At 36.7% G+C, this 14,476-nt stretch overlaps 1 protein-coding gene across 2 annotated transcripts; it reads right to left on the bottom strand.

Moving 5' to 3' along the window:
- Positions 1-3,483: 3,483 nt before the first annotated feature.
- LOC137029030 (V-set domain-containing T-cell activation inhibitor 1-like) lies at positions 3,484-9,070 on the bottom strand. Of its 2 annotated transcripts, XR_010896251.1 has the most exons (5): positions 8,856-9,070; positions 6,495-6,532; positions 6,036-6,362; positions 3,774-5,902; positions 3,484-3,694 (listed from the first exon to the last, which is right to left on the bottom strand). XR_010896251.1 is itself a non-coding variant. In XM_067398530.1 (4 exons), exons 1-4 carry the CDS (start codon positions 8,864-8,866, stop codon positions 5,817-5,819), a joined length of 462 nt encoding a protein of 153 aa, XP_067254631.1. In that variant the 5' UTR covers positions 8,867-9,070; the 3' UTR covers positions 3,484-5,816. The 2 variants fall into 2 exon arrangements, 1 of the variants encoding a protein (XP_067254631.1); XM_067398530.1 differs by having other exon boundaries at positions 3,484-5,902.
- Between the last annotated feature and the right edge of the window lie 5,406 nt (positions 9,071-14,476).

Here is a 14,476-nt window from a genome sequence, read left to right as displayed (position 1 = left end):
TAAAGATCAGGTATCATATTTAGGTATTATTATAACAAAGAATGAATTAGGAAGATGCTCCATAAATTTTATTCCACTGATTGAGAGTACACAGAAAAAACTTTGTATATGGCTCCAAAGAGATCTGTCATTAAAGGGCAGAATTTTACTAGCCAAAGCTGAAGGCTTATCGAGATTAACATACGCTGCTCTTTCTTTGAGTGTCGATAGCGCCATTCTCAAAAAAATTGATACAATGCTCCTCAACTTTGTCTGGAAGAATAAAACTCATTTTGTCAGGAAATCTGTACTTATGAACACCATTGAGAAGGGGGGATTAAATTTTCTTGATTTTACCACTTTAAACAACACCTTTAAAATAAATTGGATAAAAAACTTTATTAATAAGCCTGCATCTATCTGGAATTTGATCCCTAATGTTATTTTTTCAAAACTAGGTGGTCTAAAATTCCTATTAACCTGTAATTATAACATAATGAAAATCCCTATCAAATTATTATCAAATAGTTTCATAGGCAAATGTTATTAGCTTGGTCCCTCATTTTTAAACACAATTTTACACCTCACTCATATATAATTTGGAATAATAAGGATCTACTGTATAAACATAAATCTCTTTTCTTTGATAATTGGTTTAAAAATGGAATTATTTTTGTATCTCAGCTTTTCAATGAGAATGGTTTAATTTGTAATTATTCTGAGTTCTTAGTAAAGCATGGAATTCCTGTTACTCCAAAAGAATTTGCGATTGTGGCAGATGCAGTGCCACAAGGAGTTCTTATGCTTTTTAAAGGGTTTTCTTTTTCATCCTTTTGTGACTCGGTGGATCTATGTAAAACATTTGTAGGTAAACAGTGCCTTTCTTTATCTAAATCAAAAAACAATAAGAAAATTAGAGTCTTGTTTCAGGAGGAATGTGTTTCTGTGCCATATGTAATTTCTTACTGGAATGGACTTGTGAGCAACATTCCCTGGAAAAAAGTTTGGACATTACCTCACAAGTATCTGATAACTAACAAAATAAGAGAAATAACCTTTAAGTTAATTCATAGGTTTTACCCAGATAAGTGTTCTCTCAGAAGACTTAAGAATTATATTAATACCCTCTGTTCTTTTTGTTTAGAGAAACCTGAAACTACTTTACATTTATTTTGGAATTGCTCTTACACACTAACATTCTGGTGTGACATTTGTGACTTTATTAAATGTTATGTGAATCCAAATTTCAAATTTACCTATAGAAATGTAATTTTTGGCTTTCATGAATGTGAAAAGAAAAATGATATTTATTTTATAAACCTTATTTTTCTGTTAGCCAAGTATCACATTCATAAATGTAAATTCTCAAAGTGCAAACCTCTTTTTTTAAGATTTAAACATGAGATGAAAATGTATTTTGACTCTATTGAATTCTCTAAAAACCTGAAGGCTTTGAGAACAATGGATGTGTTTAAGGACTTGGCACTTAATCTGGACTGAAAGACTGGACTCTGGCGTAATGTTTTATTGTTATATGATGATGACAATTGTTGTTATTGTTTTTTTGTTTGTTTTTCTTCTGTTAAACATTTAATAAAAAAAACCAAACAAAAAAAAAACATGCGGTCTCCATCTCAACGGACGGTGCAAAAGAATAGGGATTGGAGTCTGGAAGAACTCATGTTCGTGGATGCGATTATTAACGTTAACTGTAGTATGAAACAGAGCAGGACCGAGTGTTGCGGGAGCTGAACGAGGATCTGGAGCGATTGATCAACACACGCCTCACGAGCAGCGGGACTTTTATTATGATACAGTCGCCGGCGCCGCTTCCGCTTTTCCGGTCATGAGTTTACGGGAGCTGTCCTTGTCGACAGAACCAGCGGCAGATGGTAAACAGTAATTATGTTCCATAAATAAGTAACAATCCACCATAAAACGTGCAAGAAGTAAATAAGGAACTGCTTGAAGCAAGCTAGTGGTTTGCTGGACACTAGACACAACTTCCGCATTTGTCCACGGCACTGTTGTCATGTGGTTTCTACGTCAGTAAAGGCGGTAACAAAGGTAACTGACGTCATTGACAGGCGACTGCACTGCCCCGTGTCACTGTTTAGAATGGGAATTTTCTCATGATTTACAAGTAGTTGAAAACATTAGAGATATTGTTTGTAATCAGCTGGACAAAATATATAACACTAGCCTAGTGGTTTTTGGATATTTTACTGCAAAAATTTTACATATTGTACCTTTAAAATGATGATGAGTTCCAGTCGCAGTCCTCTCTGGCTGTAACGTAATAGTTTTTATAGGGTACAGAGCAGAATACAATTTATTAATGCGTGAAATTATGAATCTGTTCTTCTCTCCGTCAAGGTGCGCACTAATTTCAAATGTCAATCCACTGAAACACGGCATATCGCAATCTGCGACGAAGCAGGTGAGAACCAATGAGCGTTCGATATCAGTGCCGTAAACCATGTCGTAACGCTTCTCGAGGGTGGCGCAGGCGCACTGGCGCTATTTTTTTTATTTGAATCATAACGTGCGCGGGCTTTGACTGTGACGGTCGCTGTTGCTGAGAATGAAGGTGAAGATCGACAGATAAAGGGCTGAATTTGAATCTGTTCCTCGCAAACATATGGATTCTAAAGATATGGAGTACAGCAAACAAATAAAATGGGTGTGATTTGTTAATTTATGTGTTGCTTTGGTGTATCTTATGGTTGTATTGTCAGTCACTGCATAGGAAAAAAAATCGCACAGCAAAATATTACAAAACGATTATAGAAATGTTATTCATTTTAAGGTTTCAAAGTGTAGTCTCGTTTAACATTATGTAACGTTAATGACAATTGAACACAACATATTTGAATCATTAAAGCCACGATTTTAATATTAATACATGGTAATTCATATACATTCACACTTTACGTTAGATGTTTTACGTTTTTTAAGCTGCTAATACGTAAGTATTTGTACGCTTTAGTGCTATAAATACGTCAATGTTGTACGTTTTTGTGTGTATGAAAACGTTAGTAAATGTACGTGTGGTAGAACCACACTTAACGTAAAAATACACGTATTCTCATGAGATCACGTTGAAATGCATGTTCTCTTTTGTGATTTTTTATTATTATTATTATTTATTTGTATATTTAATTATAATTAAGACGTAATGACATATTGGCTTGCCATGTTTTATTGTAAACTTAAGATGAGCCAATACTATTATAATTTCCTCTGGTTCAAGTTTTAATTTTGGGGCACCTATGTACCTGAAAGTTCAATATTAACTTTCTTCAACTAATAATAAAGTTAACCAATGTTAGAACTTTTTTCACTCGTTGGTGATCACTGGTGAACACTGTGAGCAGTGTAAATTTACCTCCTCATTTAAAACTGCTTCATTTCCTGTCAGGTAAATTATCGCACTGGCAGTTAAGTAACTTTAAAAAATTACAGTTCTACCAGAAAGACTCGGGGAGGTAAGATAACGTGAAAACCATATTTATTAAAAATCAGCAAGCAAAATATTGTAAGATAAAGTTCTTTGGCGTAGGCCCCGTCCGTAGCTCGGATCCTAAAGGGTTGTGGACTCTGCATTTACTGCCTGAAGATGAAGGCAGAGGCGTAGCCGACCCCCCTGGGAGGTATGGACAGGGACCATCCTGGTGGTGGTGGGGAGGATGGAGGTGAAGGTTTGCGTCAGCATCTGAGGACCCAAACATGTGTCAGCAATCTTATATACTCCAATTGCAAGATAATGATTGGTTAGCTCTAAAATTTTTTACCTTGCCCTCCTTGTTGAAAGCCGTCTCTTAAGTTGCGTTTTCTGAACATAAATATTCAATGGCCATTTCTCAATATTTGTTGAGAATATTTGCATTTTGCATCTTGTCTGTACTTGTGTTCTTTTGGACTTGTGAACTGTCATCCATCGCTGCTCAAGTACTGTTCCAATTCAAAGTTCACATCTAGCCAAGTACAGTTCAAATACCTGAATGCTCTGCCCCTTTTTTCAGTATATGAACTAAGTATATCTGAATTTATAGTGTTCATAAAAAGGTAGGCAAAAATAACCTGACTGACCTACTATTTCAGTTCAGAGAAACTAGAATTTGCGTTCGTTTGAGATGGAGTACAATTTTCATTTTTTTAAAATGTTATTAACGAGTCACTTTTTTATCCTGATTAATAGAATTGACATAACCAAGGTGCTTACAGAAAGTATCTAAATCAGCAAGATTAAAGTTAGATTTATACAAATTTGAATAAAAGTTATTACAAAACTTGGAAATTTCTTTAGAGTTTTCTGAAACAAACCTATTTTTCATTTAATTTAAGTTTAAAAATAAGAAGACACCTGTTCTCCATATTCTAGCCACCTTTGCATTGACCTAATGAAAGCACAAATAGTCAACTAAATACGCTTTCTGAATATCTGATAAATTTTCAGGTAAAATCTTGGTAATATACGAAATTAATGAGAACCTTAATTTCTTCAACACGTTTTGATTTAGCCAAATTAGAACTAAATTTTCTTAAATATTTCCCACTTTCAAATTTTAACAATTTCCAATTGGTGCTGAATGAATTTTCTTGTTTAGCTTTACTCCAAAAACAAGCCTATCCAGCTCTGACTTAAAGGATTAGTTCACTTTCAAATGAAAATTAGCCCAAGCTTTACTCACCCTCAAGCCATCCTAGCTGTATATGACTTTCTTCTTTCTGATGAACATAATCAGATATATAAATATCCTGACATGTCAGTTAAACACTTTCCCTAAGTTAAATAGGAAAGGTGTAGGACGTAGTGTAAGCATTTTGAACTGAAAAGGCATTACACTTTCTTCGTACGTTGAAGAAACACCATGGTGTCAATATGTATTCCAGAAGTACTTTTTAAATTAATAATCAAAAATAAGTATATTGTAATTAGTATTAGCAGCCTATTATAAATTAAAATTAAAATGTAATTATATTAAATATAAGTAGGCTATAATAAATAAAAATATCAGTATACTTTAAAACAAATAGGTTGAAATTATGCAAACTGATGACTTCAACAAACAGACAGACTATCCATTAACATCCTCTGATAGTTACAGACTGTCTCAAACTATTTATTTTTGGAGAAAATAAAATGGTCACAAACCCGGCCTCTCTGGCTCCCTCCGATCACCACCTGAGGGCGCCCTCGCCCGAATACTAACCATTCCTGGACTACATTTCCCATCCCTGTACCTGGACTGATTACACTGCCACCTGAACCTTGTTTTCCCCGGACTATAAAAGACACACACACCCCATCATGCTTTGCGAAGTCTTGTTTTGCCCCGGCTACAATTCTGAGCGTTATTTCTAGTGTTTGATCTCGGACTGCCTGTTACCCCTGTTGACTGCCCGCCGCCTGCCTACTGATATCTCTGCCTGTTTACCCTGTCTTGCCTGCCGTCTGTCCCGATTATCTGCCTGGTATTTGACTCTGAGTTTGTTCCAACACTGTCTCTGCTGGTATTTGACCCCTGCCTGTATGACTACGAGTTTCTCAATAAAGCTGCAAATGGATCTCCCCGAGTCTGCCTCGTTACAGAAATACTATGAAAATTGTTTTAGTTATGATTTTCCCCTGTTTATTTTAGTCTAGTTAGTTTTGTATCAAATACAATGTGATTCAGTGATCGAGATCTGGCAGCAGCTAATTTTTCCACTTAGGCGAGCGATCTGATCACAGCTTATCCTGGCCATGAAATTACCCATACACCAGCGAACCAATGAGAACACGGGACAGTGATGACGTTCCATAACAAAAGCGCAAAGGCGCATTCCTCCATTCAAATAAAATGCAGAATATAAAACAGGATTAAAAATGGCACAATCCTCTCTGCTCTTGTTTCCACTCCTTGGTTTCCTTTGCCGCCTGTAAGACAAAACATCAGAAAAACATTTAGAGATTTTTTTTTGTTAAATCAGTCATTAACAGTGTATTCAAATTTGGATTCTTTTAAAAAATAAAGACAACCTTGTAAAAACAATAATAATATTGCATATACCTTCGATGAAAAGCTGTGTGCTTGGATTTTGATGTGTCTTTGTGATGTAGCAGATGTACTTTCCTGTATCACTGTATTGAAGTTTGTTGAGTTTGAGTGAGAAGTTTCCTTTCATATACTCCTCAGGGAAGGTTTCGGCTCTGTTCTTGTATGCCGGATCCTGCTTCTCCATTGAACCTTTACCCTCAATTATGTCATAAACATTTTGGCTGCTATTATGTCTCCAATACACTGTTATATCTTCATATTTAAGGTCATTGTCAATAGAAGAACAAGGCAAGACAGCAAAGCCTCCAATATTCCCTTTAACAGTGGCCTGCAGACACACTGAAAATGAAACACAGCCTTGAAAATCAATTCTACCTCTTTCCTGATTACATTTTTTAAAATTTTGTTACTGATGCATAATATAAAACAGTCAGACTTAGCCAATGAAAATGTGGTTCCTACTAAACTCACCTTTGTTTATCAATACTGCAAACACACAGATACAGATGCTGTAGAAGAAAAAAATAAATAAATAAATAAGTTATATACAGTACAGTCCAAACATTTAATGTTTTTAAAAGAAGTTTCGTCTGCTCACCAAGGCTACATTTATATAAATTGAAAATACAGTAAAAAACAGTAATATTGTGAAATATTATTACAATTTAAAATAACTGTGTACTATTTAAATATATTTGACAAAGTAATTTATTCCTGTGATGCAAAGCTGAATTTTCAGCATCATTACTCCAGTCTTCAGTGTCACATGATCCTTCAGAAATCATTGTAATATGCTGATTTGCTGCTCAATAAACATTTATGAATATTTTCAATGTTGAAAACAGTTGTGTACTTTTTTTTCAGGATTCCTTGATGAATAGAAAGTTCAAAAGAACAGCATTTATCTGAAATACAAAGCTTCTGTAGCATTACACACTACCGTTCAAAAGTTTGGGGTCAGTAAGAATTTTTATTTTTATTTTTTTGAAAAGAAATGAATACTTTTATTCAGCAAGGATGCATTAAATCAATCAAAAGTGGCAGTAAAGACATTTATAATGTTACAAAAGATTAGATTTCAGATAAATACTGTTCTTTTGAACTTTCTATTCATCAAATAATCCTGAAAAAAAATATACTGTACACAAATATTTTGTACAATTTTACACATTAAATGTTTCTTGAGCAGCAGATCAGCATATTAGAATGATTTCTGAAGGGTCATGTGACACTGAAGACTGGAAAATTCAGCTTTGATCACAGGAATAAATTACTTTGTCAAATATATTCAAATTGAAAACAGTTATTTTAAATTGTAATAATATTTCACAATATTACTGTTTTACTGTATTTTTTAATTAAATAAATGTAGCCTTGGTGAGCAGACGAAACTTCTTTTAAAAACATTAAAAATCTTAGTGGTTCCAAACTTTTGGACTGTACAGTATATATATATATGCCACTGCTACATTTACATTACGCCTCCACTGTCCTTTAGCTTTGTATTTAATTAAAAAACATTTAATTCAGTTGGATAACGGTCGCCACCGCTCCATATTTACAGAGTAGGCGCGATCGTGAAAGTGAAAGTAAACACAAGCGCGCATTCAAACGCGATTTCAATACACCACATTTTGAAAGCGGCTCCCTGATGAATGCAAATATCTCTCAGTATGAAAGCTATTTTAGGCTGGGCAGTGTAGTTGTAACCATCTCTTAGCTCTGTATCAAAGAAAAAATTGGTCTTATTTGCACTTTGAATATAGAGAGAGTGTGATTATGGTTGCACTTAATGTAAAGTGTTACCATAAAAAATGTATAACAGATTTCTCTTAATCTTATTAAGCACAAACAGTAAGGTTTCATTTGGTAACATTAGTTAATGCACTGTGAACTATTATGAACTAACAATGAATGACTATTTTTATTAACTAACATAAAAAAAGATTAATAAATACTGTAGCAAATATATTGCTCATTGTTAGTTGATGTTGGTTAATATATTAATGTTAATAAATGAGACCATATTGTAAAGTGTTAACATTTTTATTTATACTGTTTTTATTTCTATGATCAGTTTATGGAAAGGAGTTCAGTTAAGAGGTCAAAAGTTGTAGAAGCTCATAAATCATGTGCAGTAAGGTCTGAAGAGACTGAAATCATACAGAAGAGAAGTCAGTCAAAACCTTTTACAGTGCTTGAGTATTGTTGTCTTTTACTAAGATACTTTAGACGGGTATCTCACAAGACGAGTCGAGATTGAGTTCACGAGATTTCTAGCACATAGTGTTTCTAGCACATAATAAACAGATCACTGCATGGCCAATCTTGCCAACAGTACATGTATTGGTGGTCTGTACTGGAGGTCAGAGCAGATATAGTGTTATTGACTTTTTTAGAATAGCTGGTGCAGTGCTGAACTGCACAATGGCAGTATTTGTGGTGCAATGACACAGCACAAACTATTGCACAGAACTACATCTTTTTGTAGCACACTGTTGTAAAATAATCTTACCCATCATAGATTATGGTTCATTACAGGACAAAATTCTGGGAAATACAACTACAGTTCAGTGCATTAGAATGACACTGGAGTGTAATCCAAGGACATGATATCAATAGCACACTAATGTAGGCCATTTGCACAACTAATCTAAAATTAGAACTTGCTCCAGTTTAAAGCAAACTGCTTGTTTGGAACAAATTAACAAACAACTAAATTAAATAATGTATTACCAATTTTGCCTATGTATTTATTTGATTTTATGCTGTTTTACTTTAGTATTTTCTAGGTCCTGAGGTAATTAATGTTAAAGAAAATATATGTCATACCTGGTTCTCATGCTGCAAACTCTCACACAGGAAATACAATGTAAGCCTTATTTTCTGCTGGAAACACAATCTCTTCGACGTGGATAACATGGGTTACAAGAGGAATAATTCACATTTCTATCTTAAACTGAGCTACGGCATAATAGCATGAACAGCCCTCTAACTCACACGCATACAACTCGCTGCTCTTCTCTTCTGCCACTGACTGGACTGGACCGCTCATGTTTCTGAGCACCATCCAACCCTTACGGAACAAAAATATATGGGACTATACTGCAAAATATAATGCGATATATTAAATAATACATTTCCATATATGGGAAACTAGTGCTTATATTTTTCAATATACTGCAATATATGCATTGACCATGTATGGCTATATATTGATACATATAAAATATTTATAAATGAAGACAAATATAGCATTACATTCATAAAGTTTTATCCTTTATTGTGTACATATATTGCACATACATGTGAATGTATTGTACACACATACAGCTATGGAAAAAATTAAGAGACCACTTAACATTGATTTCTGAACTTGGAGTGGTCTCTTAATTTTTTCCATAGCTGTATATACACACATTCATGGAATTTACAATCAGTTACAACAGACTTCTAGTTTCCAGCATGCTTTGCTTCTGACTGTTAAAGGAGAGTAAATGTTAAAATTAAGTGTTATTTCATGTGTTTTGCTCGATATTGATATAGGGGGAGATCTATTACAGGGGTGGTTACGTGGTTTTTTTTTCTAGGCTTGATTGTGTTTTTGGGGCACAGTATAACATGTCTTAATGCTTCGTTTTTTTGAAAACGCTGTATTTTTCATATATTTTATCTTTATTCTACACCTCTGTTTCCACTGTCATATGAACGGCTCATTTGACTTCCTGCTTCTATGAAGCCACTCCCTCCGACATACGCAATGTGCTCAGATTGGTTAGCAGGTTGGTAACAGGCCCAGTCTATCGTGATTCGCTGAAGTGTCTGGAAACGCCACGCCCCTTACCATCCGTTATCACGCGCTTAAGGGCCTTTCACACAGGACGCGGTATGCGCTGCGCTATGAAACCCATTCATTTCAATGGCTTGCGCCGCGCGAGGGCGGCGTCGGCCAAAGCGCAAGCGCAAGCGCGGCACAGCACAGCTTGCGCGCACGCCGCGGTCAAAGTTCAAAATAGTTCAACTTTTGCCGCTGCGCTCTGTGACGATTACCCGCGCGGCCAATAGAAACGGAGCATCTAAACAATCGGAAAGCAAAATGGATGAACAGCTACTGAGTTGTAATTTCCAGAGCTATCCACAAGTTTCCTACGCCCCATAAGGCCTTGCGTCAAACGTGGGAGCGTCTTCCGGTTCAAAGTAAACAAGCAGGACGTAACACTCATTCATTCGACACTTGTCAACAGTGAAAGTCATTCAGTAATATATAGCGATCCAAACCGGTTATGTGGGAACACAAACTCAACGAACTTAAAAAGGGTGAAATAATATTACCTTTACCCTCCGCGGTAGATGGTTGGGAGGATGACATGAAGAAGTGGCCTTGTATTACGTACGGTAGTATTTTTAGTTATTTTGTTGCTTCAGTAGCCTGTGATGGTAAGGCGATGAGCAATTTGAAAAGCTCAGAGGCGTATCAGTATCTACACAGTGATAAAGTTGGCCGGGTGTTGTTTAAGGATGTCGGAAACGACCTTGTGTATCTAAAAGCGGACATCGAGCCGAGTCAGAGCCTGCACGTATCACATCACAAGGCTTGGGTGCTAGCGTCAGTGACAGGTGAAGTTCAGACAGCGGGTTGTTCATGTATTGCAGGGCAAGGACGCTCTTGTAGTCATGCAGCAGCACTTTTGTGGAAGGTCAGTAAAGTAAGAAAAATTAAGGGCACAAAAATTGTTTATTGTATTGTGATATTTTTAATTACCTAATAAATGCACTAAACTGAAATGTTTACTGTGTGTCATTCATGTTCTGCATATGTTGCTTCACAGTAGCCTTCACATTAATTCTTTAGTCTAAGACTGCATGATAAAATTAAATCTAATTCAATTTAGGTTGAGAATGCAGTCAGGCAGGGCAAGACAGGGATGGCATGCACTGATGTGCAAAGGAAGTGGAATTCTGGTGTGAAGAAGAATGTAGGGATGAGGAAGGTGAAGGACATTAATTTTAACCATCACAGACCATATCACATATATCCATATATTCCATTAGGAAGTTCTGTGCAAGAATCAACATCCTCCCCCCAATTTTTTAAGAACCACAGAGAGTTCATTACCCACAGCAATTCATCAGTGATGGCCCCACTGTTTCAGCTCAAGACAAATGGTCTTCTTCAGTTGAGTTACAGAGCAGATGTAGACAGTAGCAAGGCAGGCCCCAGCAAACATGATCCAGCCCACAGTACTACACTCTGTCATACTGAACACAGCACAACACTAACCTGTCTAAAGTGCACAACGTTTTATGAGGCCTACATCAAAGTGTCCCCTGCACAAGCAGCTACACTGATGGAAGAAACCAGGATGCAGAGTGCTTCACAGTTATGGCATGATGCTAGAAAGCTGCGTCTAACAGCCAGCACAGCTAAACGAGTCCCAAAACGAAGCACCACAGATCCCCAAAAATATCTAAATGAGCATCTGTACCCAACCTTCACCGGCAATACAGCAAGACAGCATGGCAAAGAAAATGAGAGAAATGTCATCACACTGATGGAGAGCAGAGGGCATTCTGTTGAGAAGAGGGGCCTGGTTGTGCACCCTGACCATCCTTGGTTGGGAGCCAGCCCAGACGGTATCCTTGAGATCAAGTGCCTCTTCAAAAGTTCCATGTCACTGGCAGAATTTCTGGAATGGCCAAATGGTGACATCAGAAGATTAGGTGATGGACAGTACCTGATTCATCCCAAAGGAAAGGATGGATACTACCTCCAGGTGAATAATTATTATTTTTTATTATTATTATTAAATTATCTATTATTAGACAAACATTGTATTTTAAACTTATAATGAATTAATTATACAGATTCTTCTTACCAACATGCACTCTTAATCCTTCTTTCAGACACAATTGACCATGATGTGTCTGGGCCTACAGAGCTGCAAGCTGGTTATCTGGACACCAAGTGAGGACATTGAATTGGACATTCCGTTTGACAAAAACTACACAGATGCACAAGTGCAACAGCTGCAGAATTTCTATTTTTTGCACATGCTACCTAGGTTGGCTGATGATTTTGCTGACAAGAAATTAAATCTCTGCCCAACATACCTGCAGATGTTTAATGAGTAGTTAGGGGTTTTAGTACATGGATATTCTGAAGAAATAGACCTACACAAAGACAGTGTATTGCTGTCTCACCAGTTCTCATGAAAAAAAAGTTAATTTTCCAGTTTTAAGACCAGTTCCAATTTTCAAATTTTAAGGCATGGTGACAGCTAGTTGTGAGCTGACAAACAACAAAATAATAATAATAATAAAAAATTACACACTTAGTCATTGTGCTTTGGAGTTTCTTTATAAGAATAAATGAATGTGCCATTTGAATACATTAACGACAAATTTGGTTGGCAGTGGTATTCAGAACATTTCATTAAATAAAAATAGTAATAATAGGAACAATTCCTACATGCAAAACATTAAGTAAAAATATAAACATATAATCAGCAAAATCTATTTTTCAAGTATTTATTGTTGTGTTCACAAACACAGAGGCACCTGTTGAGCATGTTTCTGCAGTACTGTTACTACACATCTTGTACTTATTTACAGACACCATATCTTACACAATGCACATGACTAAACCCATGTTTTAGAAATAAGCTCCCCTCGCAGATTTACAAGTGCTGCACAGATTCTTAGTATTTTGTCGATTTTAGGGACAAAATAAATGGGCACAGTTTGAGAGAGTATCCTGTATACCTTGAGACGCCTGATTGCTCGCTCAATATGAATGCGAACATTAGCAATTCGTCTTGTGCGTGTGACCTGCTCATTTGTCAGATGGCATTTCTTGCGAGTAAAGGCTGGCGTGATCAAACGAACGTTCCGTTCCTCTAGCAGATCTCTGATGGTGAAGCCACGGTCCGCCATCACCTCATCTCCAGCACGCAAATGGTTGAGAAATCCAGAGTTCTGCGTGATGAATCTATCACTACATTTGCCACCATATGCCTCTGAAATATACATAACAATTCCAGATGGAGCAGTTGCTACTAGATACTTGACCGTGTTGCTAGCATAGTAGTGACTGTAAGATTCTGTTCTTGAGTCCAAATTTTTAGCTTTCTGCAAGATACTTTCTGTACAGTCAATTACACATGTTGTGTTTGGAAAATTGTCCATAAAAACCTGCGGCAAAGTGGCTTTATCGTTTCGCGAGGTAACCATGGAATGAGATCTTGGGTGTGCTCAGCCATCACATCTATCCAGAATTTCAGTGTTTTACTGACCTGACCTGGTGACATTTTGAAGCGCCTTGCTAAATCAGCTATAACAAAGTTCTGTCTGAGCTTCATCAATGTCAACAGGATTTGGTCCTATGCTGTCAATGCTGATGATGTGGGAGCAAAACATTGCAAGCAAGACACAAGGGTTTTGAATTCAAGTAGTGGAATCCCTGTGTACAGCAGACAGTCTTCATCGTTTTTCAATACAACATCTGCAACAAGCAGCGACCTGGAGGATGGTGAAGTTGTCATACCACATGTGATGGTAGTGCCTTTGGAGTAGGTGTGGTCCTCCACTGCTGTGTAGCCAATTAACTCAAAGGGGAAATATTAATAATTATTCATAACTCATTATGATTATTAATTATGATTAATTATGAATATGCAAATACGTTAATCAGATTAACTGGACATAGCTACATTAAAATTAATATTACAATCAGTTAACCTGTTCGTCCAGTGAACGCTCAGTGTTGATTGTTTATTAATTCTATGAAATGTTAATTTCCAAGTTATGGAAAAATAATATTTCTTATTGTACTGTACTACTCAGAGCAGGTAGTCCGGATCTATCACTTAAGCGGCAATTCATTAGCAGACGGAGTCAGAACCAAACATGTCCTGTGCACAATCTTTATTAACTAACTCACAAACACATAACTAAACTAACAAACACGTAACATAACATACACAAAGGGTCACACACACATACACAAGTCAGAATGAGTAATGATAGAGTTGAACCGGAAGAGATGCTGTTACTAGAGCTACATGAAATGTCAAAGGCAATCTGGAAAGGAATCATCAGTTTCCTCAGCAATAGCAACGGTACATCTTACAAATTAATACTAAATTGCTATTTAGTGTTAAAATGTACGATACTTGCAAGGTGCCCTTAGGCTGAGGAGCATCGGCTCTGCCATCTGAGGAGAGGTCTTGAGGATTCAGCCCGGAGTTTTTATCAGTCTTTTCCATGTTGGATGAGGAGCACATGGCTCGTTTGTAGGCCGAGGCCTACAGGCCTTGCAGGCCTCGCCTAGGCCCGCCGCAAGGACAGTCCGTTCGGTCGTTCAGGAGCAAGGAGAAAGAGAGGGAGTGGCACTATCCACTGACTTTTAACCTCTGGTCAAAGCCAACCTCTTAGGAATGATGTGGGCCAATGAG

Source organism: Chanodichthys erythropterus, chromosome 10 (assembly GCF_024489055.1).
Source record: "Chanodichthys erythropterus isolate Z2021 chromosome 10, ASM2448905v1, whole genome shotgun sequence".
Taxonomy (NCBI): domain Eukaryota; kingdom Metazoa; phylum Chordata; class Actinopteri; order Cypriniformes; family Xenocyprididae; genus Chanodichthys; species Chanodichthys erythropterus.
This window is presented reverse-complemented; position numbering and strand designations above follow the sequence as displayed.